Source organism: Peromyscus maniculatus, chromosome 23 (genome assembly GCF_049852395.1).
Source record: "Peromyscus maniculatus bairdii isolate BWxNUB_F1_BW_parent chromosome 23, HU_Pman_BW_mat_3.1, whole genome shotgun sequence".
Classification (NCBI taxonomy): Eukaryota; Metazoa; Chordata; class Mammalia; order Rodentia; family Cricetidae; genus Peromyscus; species Peromyscus maniculatus.
Window position 1 is genome coordinate 57989636 of NC_134874.1, and position 19921 is coordinate 58009556.

General features: G+C 43.0%; 2 protein-coding genes across 2 annotated transcripts in view; one reads left to right on the forward strand and one right to left on the reverse strand.

Annotated features, from left to right (window-relative positions):
- LOC107400489 (disks large homolog 5-like) overlaps positions 1-19921 on the reverse strand; it is a 127838-nt gene that overhangs the window by 58466 nt on the left and 49451 nt on the right. The window lies entirely within an intron of this gene.
- Positions 7010-15105, forward strand: LOC102928116 (putative sperm motility kinase W). Its single transcript, XM_076561412.1, has 6 exons — positions 7010-7063; positions 10976-12562; positions 12975-13402; positions 13721-13788; positions 14682-14816; positions 15011-15105. Exons 2-3 carry the CDS (start codon positions 11034-11036, stop codon positions 12997-12999), a joined length of 1554 nt encoding a protein of 517 aa, XP_076417527.1. The 5' UTR covers positions 7010-7063; positions 10976-11033; the 3' UTR covers positions 13000-13402; positions 13721-13788; positions 14682-14816; positions 15011-15105.

Here is a 19921-nt window from a genome sequence, read left to right on the forward strand (position 1 = left end):
GCCCATACCCAGCAGGAAGCAATTTTACGAATGACTCCCACATTCCCAAAGAAGTGGTGTGGGGCGGGTGGTTTTTTTTTTTTTTTTTTTTTTGGTTCTTTTAATGGGTTTTGGGTCTGGGATAATTTTCATTGTTTTAGGGGGGTTGGTTACAAGTTGTTGTCAAGGGTTAGGAAAAAGGCTAAGCAAAGGAGATGAGATTTAAGATTCTTGTTTAAAAAAAAATAAAAAAGAAAAGAAAAGAAAGAAAAGAAAAGAAAAAGATAATTACAAGTTTTAAATACTTTACATTATTACCAACTATTAGGATATAAAGAAATGAAAGTTAGTAGTTAGACATTACAATAGAAATTGTAGTCATATTAGATATGTTTTAAAATTGAGCAGATATATTTTAGACAGGTCATCTTCAAACCCTTCAGAGATCTACTGAATATGGCATTTAAAATGTTTTAATAACTTACAAATTTTTCTTTTTTGAGACATGTCGGCTCCTGGCAGTACCAATCTACTTCAGAGAAAATATGGGCATTGAAGAAACTGCATATGGAGTTAACTTTCATTGTGGCAAAAGTTAGCAACTGGACAACAAAGTATCCTCAAATCAACAGGACAAAATGGACAGACAGAACACGAAACAAAGGACTACCAATTCCTGCCAAAACAAGTGTGGTTATGGCTTTATCAGAAGGCATCTTCTGAGGCCAGGACAATATGGCACCATCCCTGAAGTGGCCTTCACAATCTTGAAAAGGTGCAGTACCCTTTTCTTCAAAGGCAGCTGAACAGGCAGTGGGCCGATGGCTTCTGTTGTGCAATGGAACAGCAACTGAATGCTCACGCCTCTCAATAGTAGACTGGCATTTAATAGAGGGATGTGGAGAAGAAGGGGATGCTGAGATGAAGCCATATATACACAGCCAAGAAGAATGGACAGCTGAATTCAAAAACCATCAACAATTTCCAGAATTTAAAATCCTGATTCATGCCGGGCAGTGGTGGCGCACGCCTTTAATCCCAGCACTCGGGAGGCAGAGCCAGGCGGATCTCTGTGAGTTCGAGGCCAGCCTGGGCTACCAAGTGAGTTCCAGGAAAGGCGCAAAGCTACACAGAGAAACCCTGTCTCGAAAAACCAAAAAAAAAAAAAAAAAAAAAAAAAAAAATCCTGATTCATGACATGACACTAGTGGAATTCAGGTGTTTCTGGTACATGGACTGCTCTCACCCAATGTGAGGTTGAACTGTTGACCTTGTGTACAACCTACTTCACAAATGAGTCTGTCAGATACGATAAGCCTATAGGCTGAAGATGATGCCCCAACACTGCAGAGAAACCTCAGGTGACTGTCCAGGCAGCTGGCTGTTTCTGTCAACTCACAAAATTTTTGGAAGTTGCTTTTGTGCACTTCCTGTTTTTATTTTTGTTAGCTAATATTATTTCCTTCTTGGGTCTCTGAGGGAGTTGAAGATTAGTTAGTTATAGTTGAAGATTAATTAGGATAGAAAGTGAATTAGATACATTTTGGACTTACTAAAATCGGATAGATAAGGGAATTATTTTCTCTGATTTGTCAAATACAAATGGACTAGACATCGTTTAGGTATTTGTTACTTGTATATATTGTATATAGTTATTGTACTTTTGTATATAGTTTTTCTTTTGTTAGTTATAACCTTTTGCCTTTTTTCTTTTTATTAAAATAGAAAAGGGGAAATATGGTGATATTTTATTTGTACTGAAATGTGATTTTAATTTTATATTAATAAATAAAGTTGCCCTGGGGTCAGAGCTATTAGAGCCATAGCAAGAGCATGGTGGTTAGAAGAGCTAGGTAGATTTCTGTGTGTTCAGGGATACAGCCAGTATTGGAGACATATGCCTTTAAGACCTGGAGGGCGGTACTTACAGGCAGTGATGAGGCAGTCATGTGGTTGGGTTTACAACCAATGAGAAGGCAGAACAGAAAGAATATTTAAACACGGACAAACAGGAAGTAACTCTCTCTCGGGGAAGCTAGGAGCACTGCAGGAGGTAAGATTTTATCTCTGAGCTCTGACCTCTCGGCTTTCTCTTTTACATTGACTCTGTGTTTCTTATTTTAAAAAGACGATTGGTTACATCTACAGTATGGTGATATTTTATTTGTGCTGAAATGTGATTTTATTTGTATATTAATAAATAAAGTTGCCTGGAGTTCAGAGTTCATAGCTATTAAGCAGAAGTCTGGCAGTGGTAGCACACGCCCTTAATCTGATCACGTGGCAGGCAGTTTCTCTGTGTGTTCACAGACACAGCCAAGCACGGTGACCCACATCTTAAATCCCAGTATCAACCATAGAGACCTGGAGATCTATATAGATAGTCAGCGATGAGGAAATCATGTGGTTGAGTTTAGAGCCAATGAGAAGGTAGAATAAAAAGGCAATAAAAAGACAGACACACAGGAGAAGGTTGCTCTGAGGGGAAGGATAGCAGTGCGTGGTAAGCTAAAGGCTCTGATCACTTGGGCTATTAACTCCTCATTTGGCTCTGTGTTTCTTATTTAATAAGGCCATTTAGAATTTCATCTACATTTGGTGCCCAATGTGGCACAAATTCATTAAAAACTATTGATGGCTTCACAGGCCAGGGGTTTCAAACCCCGGAGCAGCCAGAGTTTACAGGCCCCAGGCCCGGTCAGAGCTACCGGTCTGGCTGCACGAGGTCAGAGCTGCACTTGACTGCAGCTGCAGCAGCTACACGCAAGCTGCAGCTGGAGTTGCTTGCAGCTGAACCACCAATTCACATGGTCGGAGCTTAAGGATGCCAGAGCTCAGGACCAAATTGGCTCAAGTGGGAGCATGTCGCTGGAGTTTGGCTTTTAGCCAAAATAATACGTGGCTACTCTTTCTTTCTTTCTTTCTTTCTTTCTTTCTTTCTTTCTTTCTTTCTTTCTTTCTTTCTTTCTTTCTTTCTTTCTTTCTTTCTTTCTTTCTTTCTTTCTTCTCTCTCTCTCCCTCTCCCTCTCCCTCTCCCTCTCCCTCTCCCTCTCCCTCTCCCTCTCCCTCTCCCTCTCCCTCTCCCTCTCCCTCTCCCTCTCCCTCTCCCTCTCCCTCTCCCTCTCCTCTCTCTCTCTCTCTCTCTCTCTCTCTCTCTCTCTCTCTCTCTCCCCCCACAACCACACTCGGTAGCTGTTTTGAAATTCCCTCAGATTTCTACTGTTCTACACAGGCTTGGTAAGTCAATTAAGATATCAGATATTTTAAAGGGTAAATCTAATTAAAAGAGAAAATTTTCTCCACATTAAAAAATGGGTAATATCTGTAGAATAGAAGGAAATAGATCTTTGTTTGAAAAACATTAGGCAATCTGAAAATGGAACAATTACATGAGAGGATTAATGTTGATGGGCTATATGTAACATCATTTATGCATATTATTAGTTTACTTATCCTTATTTTACAATTTAAAAAGATAGTCAATTTAAGTGCCAGGATAAAAGCTTTAGAAAAACCTGTTAAAATGAATTATAGAGAAATTCAGACTCAGAAGAATTTAAGGGTAAAATTATTTCAGGATTGGATTATAAGGTTACAGAAAGAAAGCCTGTTTTCAAGCAATCAAACTTAATTTATCCAGTAACTGTACAGCAGCTACCTTATCAAGTGAATGTAGAAACTAATTTGGACACCAGTTGGAATGTTAGATTTAAGTAGGTTTAAGGAAGCAATAGTATCTTATGGCATGCATTCCCCATTTGTAAAGCAAATGTAAAACTCCTGGTCAACTTGTAATAGGATTATCCCTCAAGACTAGAAAGAGCTGGTAAATGCTGTCCTTGAACCCAGAGCACAGCTGCAGTGGTGGGCATGTATTACTGTGATGAGGCTAAGATGATAGATGAACCTAGCACAGCCACACTAGGAACACCAAGCATCAATCTAAACATTCCCCAACACAAAGGAAACAGAAGCACTCAAGTAACAAACTAAATCCAGATGAGCCCATGACAAATGCAGAAGTAACATGAAAAACCCAGGACAACATTATTGTGGCTGCATCTTGAGACCCCTGAGCAAGACCACCATAGAGCCGATATCCGATGCAAAACACACAGGGGTTTATTGATAGCAAGCAAGCCCGGGCTTGGTCCATGTCCAACACTTGACACAGTGGGTGGAGGAGGACGGCCCTGAACTCTCAGGGTGAGGGGTTTTTAATGGAAAAACCACAAGCAGGGTGGCACAAGCCTTGGCATCATATGATTAGGTGAGGGTGTGTAACCTTTGGATTTACTGGTTGGGGGTTACAGTTATCATCTTGGGGGGGCAGGCCTGGACAAGTCCCAGACTCTGTCCTTGAGATGCTATGGAGGGTGTCTGGCCTCACATGTTCAGATAGACCCATGTACATATCTCTTAGCTGGTGAGGGGTCCCAGACAGTAAACAACTGGCTGGACCTTGAGTGGTCAGAGTACTTACAGAAAGGGAGCTACTGCAAGGACTATGTCATAGCCCTCCCAGAAACTGCTTGCTCAAGTCTCAGGAAACTGAAATTGAGGGCTGATCTCTGGGAGAAGACTGACAGCCTGTTATGGCATCTGCTTGGTCCTTTCAACATAACTCCTCCCAAAATGATCAATCCCAAAGCAGTGGCCAACAATAAGAGAGACTTCAACCAAATTCAAGGTTGGGTAACAAGGAAAGCCCAATGGCAGATGCATGGATCTCCCTGGGAAAGGGAAAAAAAGAGATCTCCTGGGTGAACTGGGGGCAGGTGAGGATGGGAGCATGAGGGTTTGGGTTGGGAGGTGCATGAAGGGGCACTCTACTGAAAGAGATGACTGGAACAGGGGAGCATAATGGGGTCAGGTAGAACATGATGCAAGGGGAACTCCCTGAAATCTATGAGGATGATGCCAACTAAGATGTCTAGTGATATCGGATACACAGCCTGAACTGGCCATCTCCTGTGATCAGACTGTTGACTACCTCAATTGTCATCAGAGAGTCTTCATCCAGTAACTGATGGAAATAGATGCAGAGACCCACAACAAAACATTAATCCTCTTTGGGTTCAGGAAATTCTGCTGAAGAGAGGGAGGAAGGATTGTGGGTTCAGTGGGGTCAAGAACATTCCAAGATAACAGAAAACAACTAACCTGGCTCATATGAACTCTGTCTGAACCAATAACCAGAGAGCCTACATGAGACTGACTAGGCCCTCTACATATATCTGACAGCTGTGTAGCTTGGTCTACTTGTGGAACTCCCAACAATGGTAACAGGGGCTGTCCCTTGGGCTTTGGCTGGCTCTTGGGAACCTATTTGTGAGTCCCTGCTGTGCAGTGCTCTGTTTCCCAACATGTACTGCTCAGTATAATCCCAATTGGACAAGTCCTGACTCACAGAAGGATAGAGAACACTGAGATGAGGTCCTTAGATGGACAAGAAAACATGGCTATTACTCTGGGAATATATTGGTGTCATTGGGCAGATACTGTTGTGGGCTGTGGGATGTGAGCACTTTTGAAGATCTGGCAGATCCAGTGCTGGGTGGTGATTAGGATAACCCACATGGCAGGGACCATGTCAAAGAAGGACTGATGCTCCATTAGTGGAAGCAAACTGCCCATGAGTAACGTCCCCGATGGGTAAGGTTTGTTATTATGCATGTCTTTCCTGATCTCACCCAGCAGTTTACTCCCCAGCTTGTCCATTGCTGGGACCCCAGGAAAGTTAAAGCACTCTGAGAGCAGTGGGCTATGGGACCCACCTGGTGAGACTTAGGGAGGACAGCTCCACAGCGATGCAAACCCCAGTAAAGCAAAGTGGAATGCCGCATTGACCTTCAGCTGTGCCTTGGCCACAGCATACCTCCCTTCCCACCTTGGGTTTGAATTATACTGCATAGACATTCAGTGTCAAATGTTAATGACCAAGATTTCATATAGAAAACAACAACCAAATGATGTTGATCCTCCATGGACTTTAAGAATGAAGTTAAAGACCAAGGCCAAAGGGCAAGTGGCATGGCACTCATGACTATGGGATCTGTTCATTAATGGTTCATAGCCCACCAGAAAGAAACAGATGGAATCCATACCATGAGAACTCTTTGGGAATGAAAGATCAGCAGAGTGGGGAGATTGATTGGAAGACAGTGTCTTCTGTAACATAGAAACTATAGGTATTTCATTCTGGAAGCAACTACATATTTTGAGATTGGAGTCAATTTTGGAATACGCTCGTTGAAGGAGGACACACACTTTTAAACAAGGTCAGTTCAAGCTCATGTATCCCATGCTTTTTAGTGTAAATGAGAGAAGGCTGGGGGAGAGAAAGAACCACAGATTGACTGTATCAGTCATGGCACTTAAAATGTAATTTGACATTGCCTGACTAGAGACACATGTTTTTTGTTTTTTTTTTTTGTTTTTTTTTTTGTTTGTTTTTTGAGACAGGGTTTCTCTTGTGTAGCTTTGTGCCTTTCCTGGAACTCATTTGGTAGCCCAGGTTGGCCTTGAACTCACAGAGATCCGCCTGCCTCTGCCTCCCGAGTGCTGGGATTAAAGGCGTGCACCACCACCGCCCGGCTGAGACACATGATTAAGATCACACTAACTACTTGGAGAAGACAAGGATATGTCCGAAGAATATTGAGATTACAAATGCCATATAACCAACTGGACAACTCTGCTGATGTCCACGCCATTATTTCCTCCCATTGGGTTGACTTGTGTTTCTATAGATCTGAAGTTAAATAAACCCTGCCTCCTGTAAGTAGATCTTTGCCAACTATTAGACCATACAAGAGAAAAATTAGTTGTTGAGTGGCTGGAAACAAGAATGTGAGAGAAAAAAAATCACTATAGCTTTTTGCCAAGCCTTGATTGGACCATTGCATGTGACATCACATGGAGTCCAAGTGATGTAAGCTAGATATCAGCCAATAAAAGGGCGCCACCTAGGGCTGGGTTTTGTCTTTGTACTTCAAAGAAGCAGTCGGTTGATGGGAGAGCAGTTGGATTCAGTTGTTTCTGCTAAATTTGGACTTTTCAAAGCCTGTCGGATCTCGACTTAGTGAGTATATTCCCCAGGTTTTCAGTTTAGGCTTTTGTCATTTGTTATCTATTCATTGCTTTATTTACATCTTTGGTTTGGGTTTTGATTTTTGCCTGTAAATGCCTTTTCCACATTTCACCTCATTTTCCTTTTATCAATTTCTTTCTTTGTCATTTTTGCCTTTGTTCTTGTGTAATTCACACATATGGTGGTATATATTATCTCTATAGCATGAGGAATTTGATCATGACTTCCCATATCTGACTATTTTGCATTTTGATCATATTTACATGCTCTATTTCACTTACCCACACATTGAATGTGACAAGTACATTGAAATGATCTAAGGTTCTTTCCTCTGTTTGTTCAGGATCCCTAGGAAACAAAATGTGACAGTTGTGTTTGTGGAACTGGAATATTTGAAGTAACACTTTCTCTAGTTCCAAAAGTTTTCCTGAAAAAGGCATTTCATTCCTTTGATGTCCTATTATAGGACTTACCTCAATGTTGTGTGTATGTTCTGCTTTGTGTCAATTTGTATGTGTGGACGAATCCTAATGTTCCTAGGTTAAGGAATTCTGAAAATGAAGTATGTTGTTGTTGTTGTTGTTGTTGTTGTTGTTGTTGTTGTTGTTCTTCTTCTTCTTCTTCTTCTTCTTCTTCTTCTTCTTCTTCTTCTTCTTCTTCTTCTTCTTCTTTTCATTTTTTTCAAGACTGGGTTTCTCTGTGTCGTTTTGGTGCATGTCCTGATCTTGCTCTGTAGACCAGGCTTGAACTTACGTAGATCCGCCTGTCTCTTCCTCCTGAATGCTGGGATTAAAGGCATGTTACAACACTGCCTGGCAAAGTATGGTCTTCTTAATGTGCTGTTGAATTTGGTGTGAGCTATCTCTCATTAAGGACTTTCTAATTTATGTTAGTCAAAGATATTGCCTGATATTGGCTTGTTTTTACCTTTTACTTACTTGGTTTGAGAATAAGGGTAATGCATCTTTTATGAGAAAAATTTGAAAATGTTCTTTCCCTCAGACTTATAGGGTACTGAAATATCTGGAGAACATTGCTGTTAGATGTTGAGATGATTGAATTCATCAGTGAATTGTCCTGGTCACTGTATGAGTCTTTCTTGATACTCAATTCTTTCAGAGTGTTTTATCTAGTTTTATTTCCCAGACTTTAATTTTCCCTTTGACTTATTATTTCCCTCCTTCTTGGATGTATTTTCTATTTTTTATCAGGGGAGGGAGGGAATGGTCAGAGCTTACAGAAGGACAGTGATGCATGGACAGATCTTCCTTTCAGACAAAAGGTCATTAGTAAAGATGGTCTGGACACTCTGTGGGTGTCTGAAGTAGTTTTATTCCCACCAGACAAAGTGTGTCTCCATTAACTTCATGGTGTCTGAGGGGAAAGGAGTTGCTTCAACATCAAGAAGCAGGCTTGGTTAATATGAGACCTATGCTACATGACACAGGATGGGATCTGGAATTTAGGCTACTTGAAGGGCTCATTGATTATATTCACAGGGTGGATGGGAGAGATATGTTCAATGTGTGACTGTGTGACAACAATGAATCTGTCTTGGCTTCTGGGAAAGTAACAGGAGTGGGGTTGGGAAGGATAGCAGCCCTCTCTGCTAAGGGCATTTCCTTGGGAACAAGAACGTGAATGGAAAAAAACTAATAATTTAACAGAAAATAATTTTAAAAAATCACTGTGGTTTTTTTCGAGCCTTGATTGGTCCATTGCATGTGACATCACACGGAATCCTTGTGAGGTATGCTAGATACTAGCCAATGAAAAGGCACTGCCTGTGGCTGAGTTTTGTTTGTACTTCGGAGAATCGGTTGGTTGGTGGGAGAGCAGTTGGACTCAGTTATTTCCCCCATATACTTGACCTTTTCCCTGACCTGTTGGATCTGGACATAGTGAGTTTGATTCCCAAGTTCTCAGTTTGGCCTTTTGGCAATTGACTATTACTTCTTTCTTTCTTTCTTTCTTCTTTCTTTCTTTCTTTCTTTCTTTCTTTCTTTCTTTCTTTCTTTCTTTCTTTCTTTCTTTCTTTCTTTCTTTCTTTCTTTCTTTCTTTCTTTCTTTCTTTCTTTCTTTCTCTCTCTCTCTCTCTCTCTCTCTCTCTCTTCTTTCTTTCTTTCTTTCTTTCTTTCTTTCTTTCTTTCTTTCTTTCTTTCTTTCTTTCTTTCTTTCTGTTTTTCAAGACAAAGGTGTAGCTTTGTGCCTCTCCTGCGTCTCGCTCTGTAGACCAGGCTGACCTCGAACTCACAAAGATCCGCCTGCTTCTGCCTCCTGAGTGCTGGGATTAAAGGCGTGCGCTACCACTGCCCAGCATTTCTTTATTTACATTATTGGTTTTGGTAGTAATTTTTCCCTGTAATTCCTTTTTATTCATTTCAACTGATTTTCCTTCTATTAACTCCTTTTTTTTGTCATTTTTGGCTGTGTTCTTGTGTATTTTGCAAATTTAATGTTATGTAGTAAATGCGTAGGATGAGGAATTTGATCATGACTGATATCTGGCTGTACTCTACTTTGATCATATTTATCTGCTATACTTCACTTCCTGGCCCATTAAATTGGACAATTACTTCCTATTATACAAAGGCTATGCCTCTGTCTGCTCATGACCTGGAGTGAACAAAATGTGACACTTGTATTTGTGGAACTGGCATGTTTGTAGTAACACTTTCACTAATTCCAAGTTTTTCCTGAATTAGGCATTCTATTCCACTGATGTCTGATTTAGGACTTACCTCAGTGTTGTGTGTATGCTGTGCTCTTTGGCTGTTGATGAATCTTGAATGTTCCCGGTTAAAGACGTCTTGAGCATACAGTCTGGTCTTATTAACGTGGTGTTGAATTTGATGTGACCTATCAATTACCCTCATTCAGGTTTTTCTAATCTGTCAGTCAAGGATATTGCCTGATACTACGATAATTTTGAAACGTCTTATATAGTTTGGAAATTAGGGGAATAACTCTTTTATGAAATGTGCTTGAAACTGTGCCTTCCCTCAGTTTATGAACTACTAAAATACTTGTCGGTCATTGTTGCTAGTTGTAGAGATTGGAAAGTTGATTTCCAGGGATTTAGATTTCCTGTGTCATATTTATATTTATGTTTTTTCAGTTTTTCTTTATATTTCATCTTTTTCATACAGTACATCCTGACTGCATCTTCCCCTCCTTCCGCTCCTCCCAGTTGCCCCTCACCTCCTCTCTCCACCAGATCCACTGCTCCTCTGTTTCCCTTGAGAAAAGAGCAGGCTCCAGGGGATAGCAACTGAACATGGAATAACAAGATGCAATAAGATTATATTAAATTTTTTTTGTTTTAGTGATAATTTGTACTTATTTTATCAATTTCCTCAATAAATGTTACCCAATTTTCATTTTTGAAAATTCAGCCTTTTATTTCCCTTTGGTTTCTTTTCTCCTTTATAGAAAACATTTTTAAATTTACTGGACTAAATAAATATATAAAGCACATAATGTGTATTATAGGTAACATATATGTATAATATTTATAACTGTGTTATAATATTATATTATAACTATATTATAATAGATGCTGAGTATATTATGTATAATTCTACTAGTTTAGAGTTTGAATTCATTGAACTATTTTACATAATCTTGATCAACTTTGTTAAGGGTTTGCATTGTGGCACATCCTTGAAAAGAAGCAGCTCATTCTTTCAGGGATCTCAGGATTTTCTTTTCCATGCCAACTTTACTTATACCAACACTGATCTTTCTTATGATTCCTCATCCACTGCCTTGGGTTTAGGTTCTTCTAGTATTTTTGTATCCTTGAAGAGCATCATTAGATTGTTTGGGATATCTCAATTTCATAACAGAGAATCCAAATCTATATCCTCCCCTTCTAAAACTGCATTAATCTTTTTCTTTTAGCATTGTGTGGGTCTGGGATTACCCACAAGATAAAGTGGTTGGAATTGAGCAGAACACCATGGCCAACCACATGGAAGAGGACTATCTTGAAAAGGATTTCAGGATGTTAACATCTCTAGGTTGTGGTTCATTCGGGGAGGTAAAGCTGGCCTGCCATCTTCCCACACATACACGAGTGGCTGTCAAGGTCCTTGAGAAAAACACCAACAGTGTGGCTGACATCAGTACTGAAGTGAACATCCTTCAGTCTTTAGAACACAGGAACATCGTTCGATTTTTTGACATGATCGATACACTGTCAACCACTTATCTGATTATGGAGTATGTGGCAGGAGAAGACCTGGAGAGCTGCCTCGGGGCTCTGGGCTGTTTTAAGGAGGAGGAGGCTAGAGTGATTTTCCGGCAGGTGGTGTCAGCAGTTCACTTCCTCCACCAGAGACACATCGCACACCGTGATATCAAATTAGAAAACATCCTAGTTGATGCAGCAGGAAATGCAAAGCTTTGTGACTTTGGTATGGCAATTGAAATCACAGAGGGGCAGATGTTGGAGGAGATCTGTGGCTCCTTGCTCTATTGGGCCCCAGAGATCTTGGCAAGAAAGCCCTATGATGGACGGGCAGGTGATATGTGGAGCTTGGGTATTGTTCTATATGTCTTAGTCACAGGGCACTTTCCATACATGGAGGAAACCCTTGAAGGTATGCACAGGGTCATCACCACCACAATGTGTCCCATTCCCTACCATCTGTCAAAACCCTGTCACATCATCATTGCCCGACTACTCATGGTCCCTATCTGGTACCGATTCACAATCTGTCAGCTTGTGGAACGACCATGGCTAGGGCCCATTCAAGAACATGTACTGCCTGCCACCAAAGAAATCCTGCCCAGGGTCGTGGAGACCATGTGCACCATCGGCTATACGTGTGAGGAGATTGTTTCATCCCTAACTCACAGGCGAGAAGATAATCATGTAACGGCTACATGCAACATTCTCAAATATCAGCTGAGTGGTGGGGACAGCCATCAGCAAGATCAGATGCCCTGGTTAACTAGCAGCCCTCCAGGTCCTGTTTGCCTCCCTCTCCCCTTGACCAGGAGAGCCAGTGAACCAGCATTTACAACCGGTACACAAGCTGGGAAGAGTCACGTTAAGGTGGAGGGTGTGGAAGAAAGAGGTAAAGGATGTAGAAGCTACAGCATGCCTCACAGACTCTCCTTCCTGGAGGCGATGCCCGGTTCAGACAACACAGTCCCAGAAAGAGATGCTCTTGTGGCTGATGTCATCAACACTGCTACAGAGGACACTGAAGTCAACAGGAATTCTGTTGACCCCCTGCCTGGCAATCTCTCTTCTCCTGAATCAGTCTTGGAGGCTACACCCACGGGATTTCTGAACCTGGGCTTCTGTGAAGAAGATTCATCCCAGGGGTCAGACATTCCCAGTGACCAGCCCCAGGTGGCACCCATGACATCTGGATCCAGGCCACTCAGGATCTGGAAACTGGTGAGGAAGCAAATGTCCCATGCACTGAGAGCACTGTGCTGCTGCTGCTGCTGCTGCTGCTGCCTGCCCACCCCAAGGTGAGCCCTGAACCCTTGCATCAGGGGTTCAAGGAAAAGAGGGGACAGTGGAGACCGACATGGAGAACAGTTAGATGTGCCACATAGATGAATTCCTACATTGTATTTTGAATATACCATTTCAATATCCTTTTTAAATGAAAAGTTGTACCCACTCAGAGGGCCCAGAATTTCAGATATGTGGTACATTAGATGGCAAATTCACAGCTTTCTGTTCATGTACAGCCCTAGAGGGCTGAGGCAAAAGCAGGTAGCATAGCATGGGGACCACAGCATGGGAAGGAAGGGAGGAGAGTTTGGCTAAATGGGGCAAAGGTTCAGAAAGGAGAAATCAGGGGAGGAATATGGCACAGAACTTTTATCTGCCAAAGTCACTAATAGAGGTGCATTCATGTTTCTTTCTGCTTTGAAGTGTGGAAACTGAAATGGCCCAATAGAATTCCAGACCTGGTGAGGAGCCACGGAAGGGACCCAAGACAGATCGCCAGAGTGCCAGCTCCCTCCAACACAGAGCAACAGGCTCCTGCCTGCATTCATCCTCCAGCTATTGGGTCTGAGCTACCAATCTGCATCTCTTTCAGCTCAATTCAGCTTCAGAACTGTTGTGGGACAATTTGGGGTCATATAGCATATGTACCCCATGACCCTCTACCTTCCTAGCTTTGGTTGTGCTTGTAGGACCACTCACACTGCATGGAAAACAGCAGCCTCTACCACCAGGAATGACTTCATACCAATCACGGCTGCTCATCATCTTGGTCACTTTAACCTTCCAACTTACTCTGTGACTGCCTTATGGACAAAACAGCAAGACCTGTGTAAATCCTCTGGAGAATGGAGGTGGGTGAAGGAGATAAAGGGGACTAATTGGCAAACAGTTTCGAGACAGGAATAGGGGACATGAGAGTTGGTGTAGAATAAGGAGTAGAGTCTGTCCTGAGGAACTTCCTGTCAACAAAGGAGATGTGTGTGCTGACCTGTGACAGGGGCCGTGCACAGTCTAGAGCAGGAACAAATCTCCCCTGAAGTGCAGAGTGGGAGGGAGCTAGAAATAGCCAGCAATGAGGAGGAGAGGGCCTGCTCTGATGGTTCCTACCATGTGTCAAGGCACACACGTAGGATGTTGACTTGGAAATAACATCCTGTTCTTACCTACAGATCTGGGGTGAAGCAGGAGAAAAGTGCAGCACTATTGGTCAGTGGAGTCCCATCCTCTTCAGTGCTGAGTAAGTCCTGTCTGTTAAAGTCACTAAGAGAGGCACTTTCCTTATTCTTTCGGGTTTTATTTGGGAAAAGTGAACTGGTGTATTTGAACTACAGTCTTGGTGTGGTGTAGTGCAACAGGAAGGATCCAGGCTGGAAATCTGTGTGATGATATGTTAGGACTATAGGTTCCAGTATCCATCCTCCAGGTTAGGGTCTCAGCTGCCATCTTCCCCATCCTTCACCTCATTGCTGCCCCTGCACTGTTGCTGAACATCCCTGAGAGTCACATGTAGCATCGACCCAATGAATGTCTACATCCCTCATGGTTCCTGTGGGACCAGGGTTCCACGGCATCTAAAAGGGCTGCCTCTGTCAACAGGACAGACTTGCACATAGATCTGAGGCTTCCCTCTTCTTTGATTCATTCATCACCTCCAAACTGCTTTGTGACTGTCTTTCAGAAGAACTACAGCAACTGTAAATCCACTGGGAGATGGGAGAATGGAGATAAGGGGAGGAACAGGAAAAAGGAGGATGGAGAGGATGAAGAGGAAATGAGAGGACCTGTAGAGAGGGTAGAGTGTGTCCAGAGGAGCTCACCTGAAATGAGTGGAGAAAAGGAGGTTTTGCTGGGGCAGGTGTTGAAGAAGTGAGACCAGGAAAAAATGTCTCAAACAGAGCAAAATATGACCTCAGATTTATAGCCAGCAATGAAGAGCACAGCCTTGATTGTGATTGGCATATGTCAAGGTAGAGAACTATGAGGCTGCTTTGGAAGGGATTCTGATTCTGGGCTACTAAAGAAGGGTATTGCAAAAGAAGGGTGGCTGCATCATGCAGTGGGGTCCTCTGCTGGTCTTGTCTATCATGGCCTTTGGCAGATCTGATGACATCTATGTCTTTTTCTCCATAGCCTCCTTCATCCAGGCTTCTCATTGTGCCTCCCACCTCCTGATCCAAGAATTCTGCATCATTTTTCCATCTCATAGAGGCATTTATAACTGATATTTGACCTTACATTAACATTGTTCTGCTCCAATGTGGGAAGGTAAGTAGGCCTTGCCAGGCCTGATGCTGAGTATTGCCTCTACAAGAACAGCAGCCATGGGAATTCTTTATGACCAATGCCCACCATTGGGGTCAGACTCAGAAGGTAACCTTGATCATCATGGATCTCTTGATGACAGCCCCTGGTGCAGTGTGAAGCACTGGATGAGTTGTAGTGTCTCAACTGTTTTCTAGGACGCCTTCCAGTTAGGGAGCAGCTCACTGATTTGGCAAGGGGAAATGAACTCGACAGGGACTCCAGGGTCCTAATCTGTGTGAATCATGTACCTGAAGGTAAGACTGAGTACAGTTAGTATCTGTGTGTGGCAGAAGATAAGTCTCTGAAGTCTGGTGTTGATGTGCTGAAAAGGATCCCTTGAAGTAGCATGTGCCAGCATCCCTGACACAGAGGGAAAGTTATCATTGACTTGCTCAACTGAAGAGCAATGGGAGACTGAGAGACTGCAGAGGTTCACAAGGAAGGAACCAGCTTCTCTGCTGTAGCTGGCCTCCAGCTCCATCTGACTATCTGATCCTGGGCTGTTAGCAAATACTGATGCATGTTAACGTCTTTGGCCGGATCTTCCCAGGGGATGATAGCCAGCTTGTGCTGTCACTGACTTCTAGAACCATGACTATCTGGTGAGTCCAAGTGCACAATACAAGATCAGTCAGTTTGTTCAGGAAGAGAGAGAAATTTTCAGTTTGTGGCTATCACCTGGTGTCAGTCTGTGTTTCTGCTGCATATCAGTGAAGGCAGGGCTGAGAAATGGTTGAGGAGTATGTTGAATTCCAGAAATGAGATAGGAAAATTTCCTGAATCCTCATTTTATATATTTTACTCTTTTTGAGACTGGATCTCACTGTATGGCCCTGGCTATCCTGAGACTCTCTGTGTAGAACATACAGCTCTGAAAGTCATAGAGATTGACCCCCTTTCTCTGCCTCCTGAGCACTGGAATTACAGATGTGGACTGCCATGCCTGGCTTCACGTACTGTTTGTATAGCATCAATGGTAAATTTCTCCAAATATTTGAAGGAAAGGAGACAAGTCTTGTGCTTCTTTCATCTCAACAGTGTCAGGGATTGAATTGAAGTTTCTTTCATCCAGGATGGAGTACAAACAGCAGCAAAGTCCAAATCTAACCTTCAGAATAGAAGTCTATGTCCACCAGTGAACAGATACCTGGAGGTGAGAACTGCTGTCATGAATTCTTCTGGGGACCCCAGTCAGTGGGCTGGAGGAGGTATGCAACTAGCTGATACATCCCTGGAAAAAAGGCACAGAACACACAAAGGCTACTCTCTAATCCTTTTTCTCAGGATCCCCACTGCAGTCCAGGCACAAATCCCATGACCTCAACCTGACCAATCAGGATCATCCAGATTGGCTACCTGGTCTGATTGATTGAGTTCTTTCCATTTGAGCCTTGAGATCACAGCTGAGGACTCAAGGTGGGTCACTGAGACAGCTGGTGCCTGTCTTGGGATGTTGACGGCAGGACTTTCATTTTAAGGACACCAGTGGCAGAGGCAGTACATGAAGCCACATATTCTAGATAGGAGCTTCCAGTTCTACTCATCTGACACCCAGATTCTGTCTGCTTGTCTGCTGACTTCCATGGCTACTCTTGCTCATGGGTCCCACAGTGCTTTTGTTATTTGTCAAAACCACTTTGGGTTGCTTTTAGGCTACTGAATCTTGTTCATACTCCCTGGCTAATGGAGATCCAGGGCTGCAGGTTTCTGGATTCTGAACCAACTAGGACTCTGTACACCCCACTCTAGACAGTGTGTGATGGTAGAGGTGATCAGGCCCTCACAAGAACATTGTGGACCATCCCAGGAAGACCACTGTCCTATTCCATTTCCTGAGTGTTCTGTTGTTCATGTTCTGACCCCTATGACCTGCACATTTTGCATATGAAAAAGAAAGTGATCTTTGTCTTTGGGACAAGCTTGTCACACATAACACATTCATCCTCAGTTGTATCTGTTTTCTGAAAAAATGTGTAAATTTCACTCTTTGGGGTGAGTATGTGCTCTTTCCCCTGTATGCTCTTCATTTATTTATTCCTTTTACTTATTTATCCATTTATTTATTTATTTATTTATTTATTTATTTATTTATTCATTCATTCATTTATTTCTCTCTCTCTCTCTCTCTCTCTCTATATATATATATATATATATATATATATATATATATATATATATATATATTCATTCTAGGTGTCTTTTACATCAGGTATTTTGATTACATTCATGTCCCCATCATTTCACATCTGCCCTCCACCCCTACAACTGCCCCAATACAACAAAATTTAACAGAAAAAAGGAAACATAAGATAAAATTAAAAAGGGGGAAAAGGGGGAAACTCAAAGGTTTCCTCATGGAAGCTGCAGTGACCGAGTGTGACAGAGTGAGTCACACTGTAAACCCCTCTGTCCACATATCTTCACTTGTTAGTGCTCATTGCGGAGTCACTGGTCTGGTTCCAGGACTTCAGTGCCTACAACACTAATTAATTTTGTGTTTGATACTGTCATCTGTCCTTTGCATTTGGCACATTAACTTTTTCACTGTCTGGGTATGCAAATTTAAAACTCTGACTTCAAAATCACCAGTGCCACAGTACAAACCCACTTCTAAATAAAGTGTCATGGTTGAGCAGGGGATGGAGAACAGAGGAAGATAACCAGGGATTGCAGAGGCAGCAGGAAAAAATTGACTAAGGGAGGAATTTAGAGAGAATGGAAGAGACAGATGGGATGAGCCAGGAGGAGAGGGATGTATAGTAGGTCTAGCTTAAGTGCTGCATATTTCAAATTCCCCTAGAGTCCCTTTCCCATGTCCGTCCTCTTTAAAGTGATGAACACTCTACATCAGGAGAAAGAGGGTGGCGACTTGCAGGTGTGGCCTGAGACAGCAGAAGCAGGAACTCTGCAGGAAGTCCAGATGGCAGTGTGCCCACTTCCCCAGCATGAAGGGTCTGTGTCCAGCACAGGAGGAGGTGAGCCAATTACCATAGATTTCCCTCCAGAAAATCCTCACTATCAAGGTAATATGATCAAGGGCTGGTGTTTCACAGCATCCTCCTCAATGGGGGCCATGAGCCAATATCACGTGCAAGCTGCCCTTGAACATGCAGACCCTGTGGACCAGTCTGCAGGGGAATAACTAGCAGTACTCATTAACCTGTCTACCCTTTAGGTTTCTGGTCCTAGTGAAATGTTTCCCCACATGAGGGGAAGGGAGCTCCTTCCTCTCCTTCCTCTCCCTCCTTCCCTGCTGTTGTATTTCCAGCCTTCATTTATCTCTGTGTCCTGACCTTCAGAAAAGACACAGTCCCACTGCCTTCTGGTCTAGTTTATGTGTTTGTGAAGGGGCCTCACTGTAGGGAGTTTCATCAGAACCATATTTGTCTCCTAACAGGAAAGTGACAGCAAGCTGGAGGAAAAATGGGTACCACTTTGGATGGAATGCTGGGACATTGCTCCACTTTGGAAGTGAGTGGGCCTTACCTAGCCTAGGGCACAGTGGTCAGAGGTGGGGTCAGCTTTCTTAAATCTACTTTGTACCAGGTCCCACTGGGTACAGCGGTCAGGCCTAGATAGCCTTGTTGACCACAGAGCTATGGCTTTCTGCTAGGCTGTCTGCTTGCTTGTCCAGCTGGGATAATTGTTTAAACTGTTGTCCCGTGCACCTGACAGTCATACAGCCTCTCCATGCAGTGAAGGATGGCCACTCTGAATGGAATGATTGTCAAGGCTCATTTCTGGGCAACACTTGGCTGAAAGCATCACTGAGATCACTATCTAACAGCCTGTAGTAGATGATTAGTTTTTGGTTTCTGGTCTAAACTTGACTCTGGCTTAGAGGTTAGGAAGAATGAGGCTTCTCAGGCAGGTCTGCCTCAATCCCAAGGGTAGAGGATCATTGAGCTTGTGTTACAGAGGAAGAGAAAAAGCGGGAGAGGAAGGAGAGGGAAGTAGGAGGGGAGAGAGAGAGAGAGAGAGAGAGAGAGAGAGAGAGAGAGAGAGAGAGAGAGAGAGAGAGATCTGAGGCATGGCTACAGAGGGATATTGAGATAACTTGGTGTAGGTGGCACATCTCTACCCTCTGATCTTAATACCATTGAGAAGGAACACTTTGAATCAAAGATGGTGAACATCTTCAAAACACCTGTGTGTTGTGACATCCATTCTGTCACTGGAGAGTGACTTAGTCTGTGTTGTTTCCAGAGACTGGGGCTTGGGGATTCACACAACCTAGCAAGGGAAACCAGCCAAGAGACAATGACCTGCTTGCTCCTCAGCCAATGCCTGGTCTGTAGGTCTCTGTGTAACTACTCCAACAGGCTTCACCCTGATGGACTTAACCAAAACCAGGGCTTGTAGAAGGGAGTCTTGGGTACTATGGCCAGGCATGCAAACTCTCAGGAGACAGCACATGTACACCAGGGCCCTAAACCCTGGTAATGGCCTTTGAGAATGTGGATGTCAGGAACCAGAGTTGATGCCTAAGAGGCCAGGTGAGTATAATGTGAACTTTTTATACCGCTGGCCACTGCAAGGAGCATGTGGTCGCCTTTAGATAGTTACATGAGAGAAGTCAGCTTATGATCAGACTCACACATTCAACACCCTCCTTCCCCCACTGCCTGGCTCCTGGAAGCAGTAGGAATAGGTGCAGACAATACATGCTCTTGGTACCAAGAACTTTCCACACACTACCCCAAAGCTGCTCAGTATTATTCACTTCCTTGTGGAGAATAGTGAGTCCACTTGATGGCGGGTAGCTTGCTCTTTTGTACAGTCTGACTGGTTGATAATATTTAAATTACTCTTAGGTCATTGACACAGATTGGATGACTATTGTGGTAACAGCCTGAGTCTCTTGTATCTGAGAGGTCAACCCAAGACCTCTCATTGACATCCTTTCTTTCCTCAGATCTGCATGTTCTGCTGGATTTGTTCTGAGACAAAGCTCATCTTCACTGTATGTGCATCCTGTCTCATCTAGGCAAGTGTTCTGTGAGCTGGGTCCAGAAAGCACAGCGTCTAGAAACAGACATGTTGGTGAAACTGCGTTTCCTTCTTGA

Coding starts and splice junctions, on each gene's coding strand:
- LOC102928116 (XM_076561412.1), top strand. CDS start 11,034: ATGGCCAACCACATGGAAGAGGACTATCTTGAAAAGGATTTCAGGATG. Junction 12,563..12,974: donor TGCTGCCTGCCCACCCCAAG/GTGAGCCCTGAA, acceptor TCTGCTTTGAAG/TGTGGAAACTGAAATGGCCC.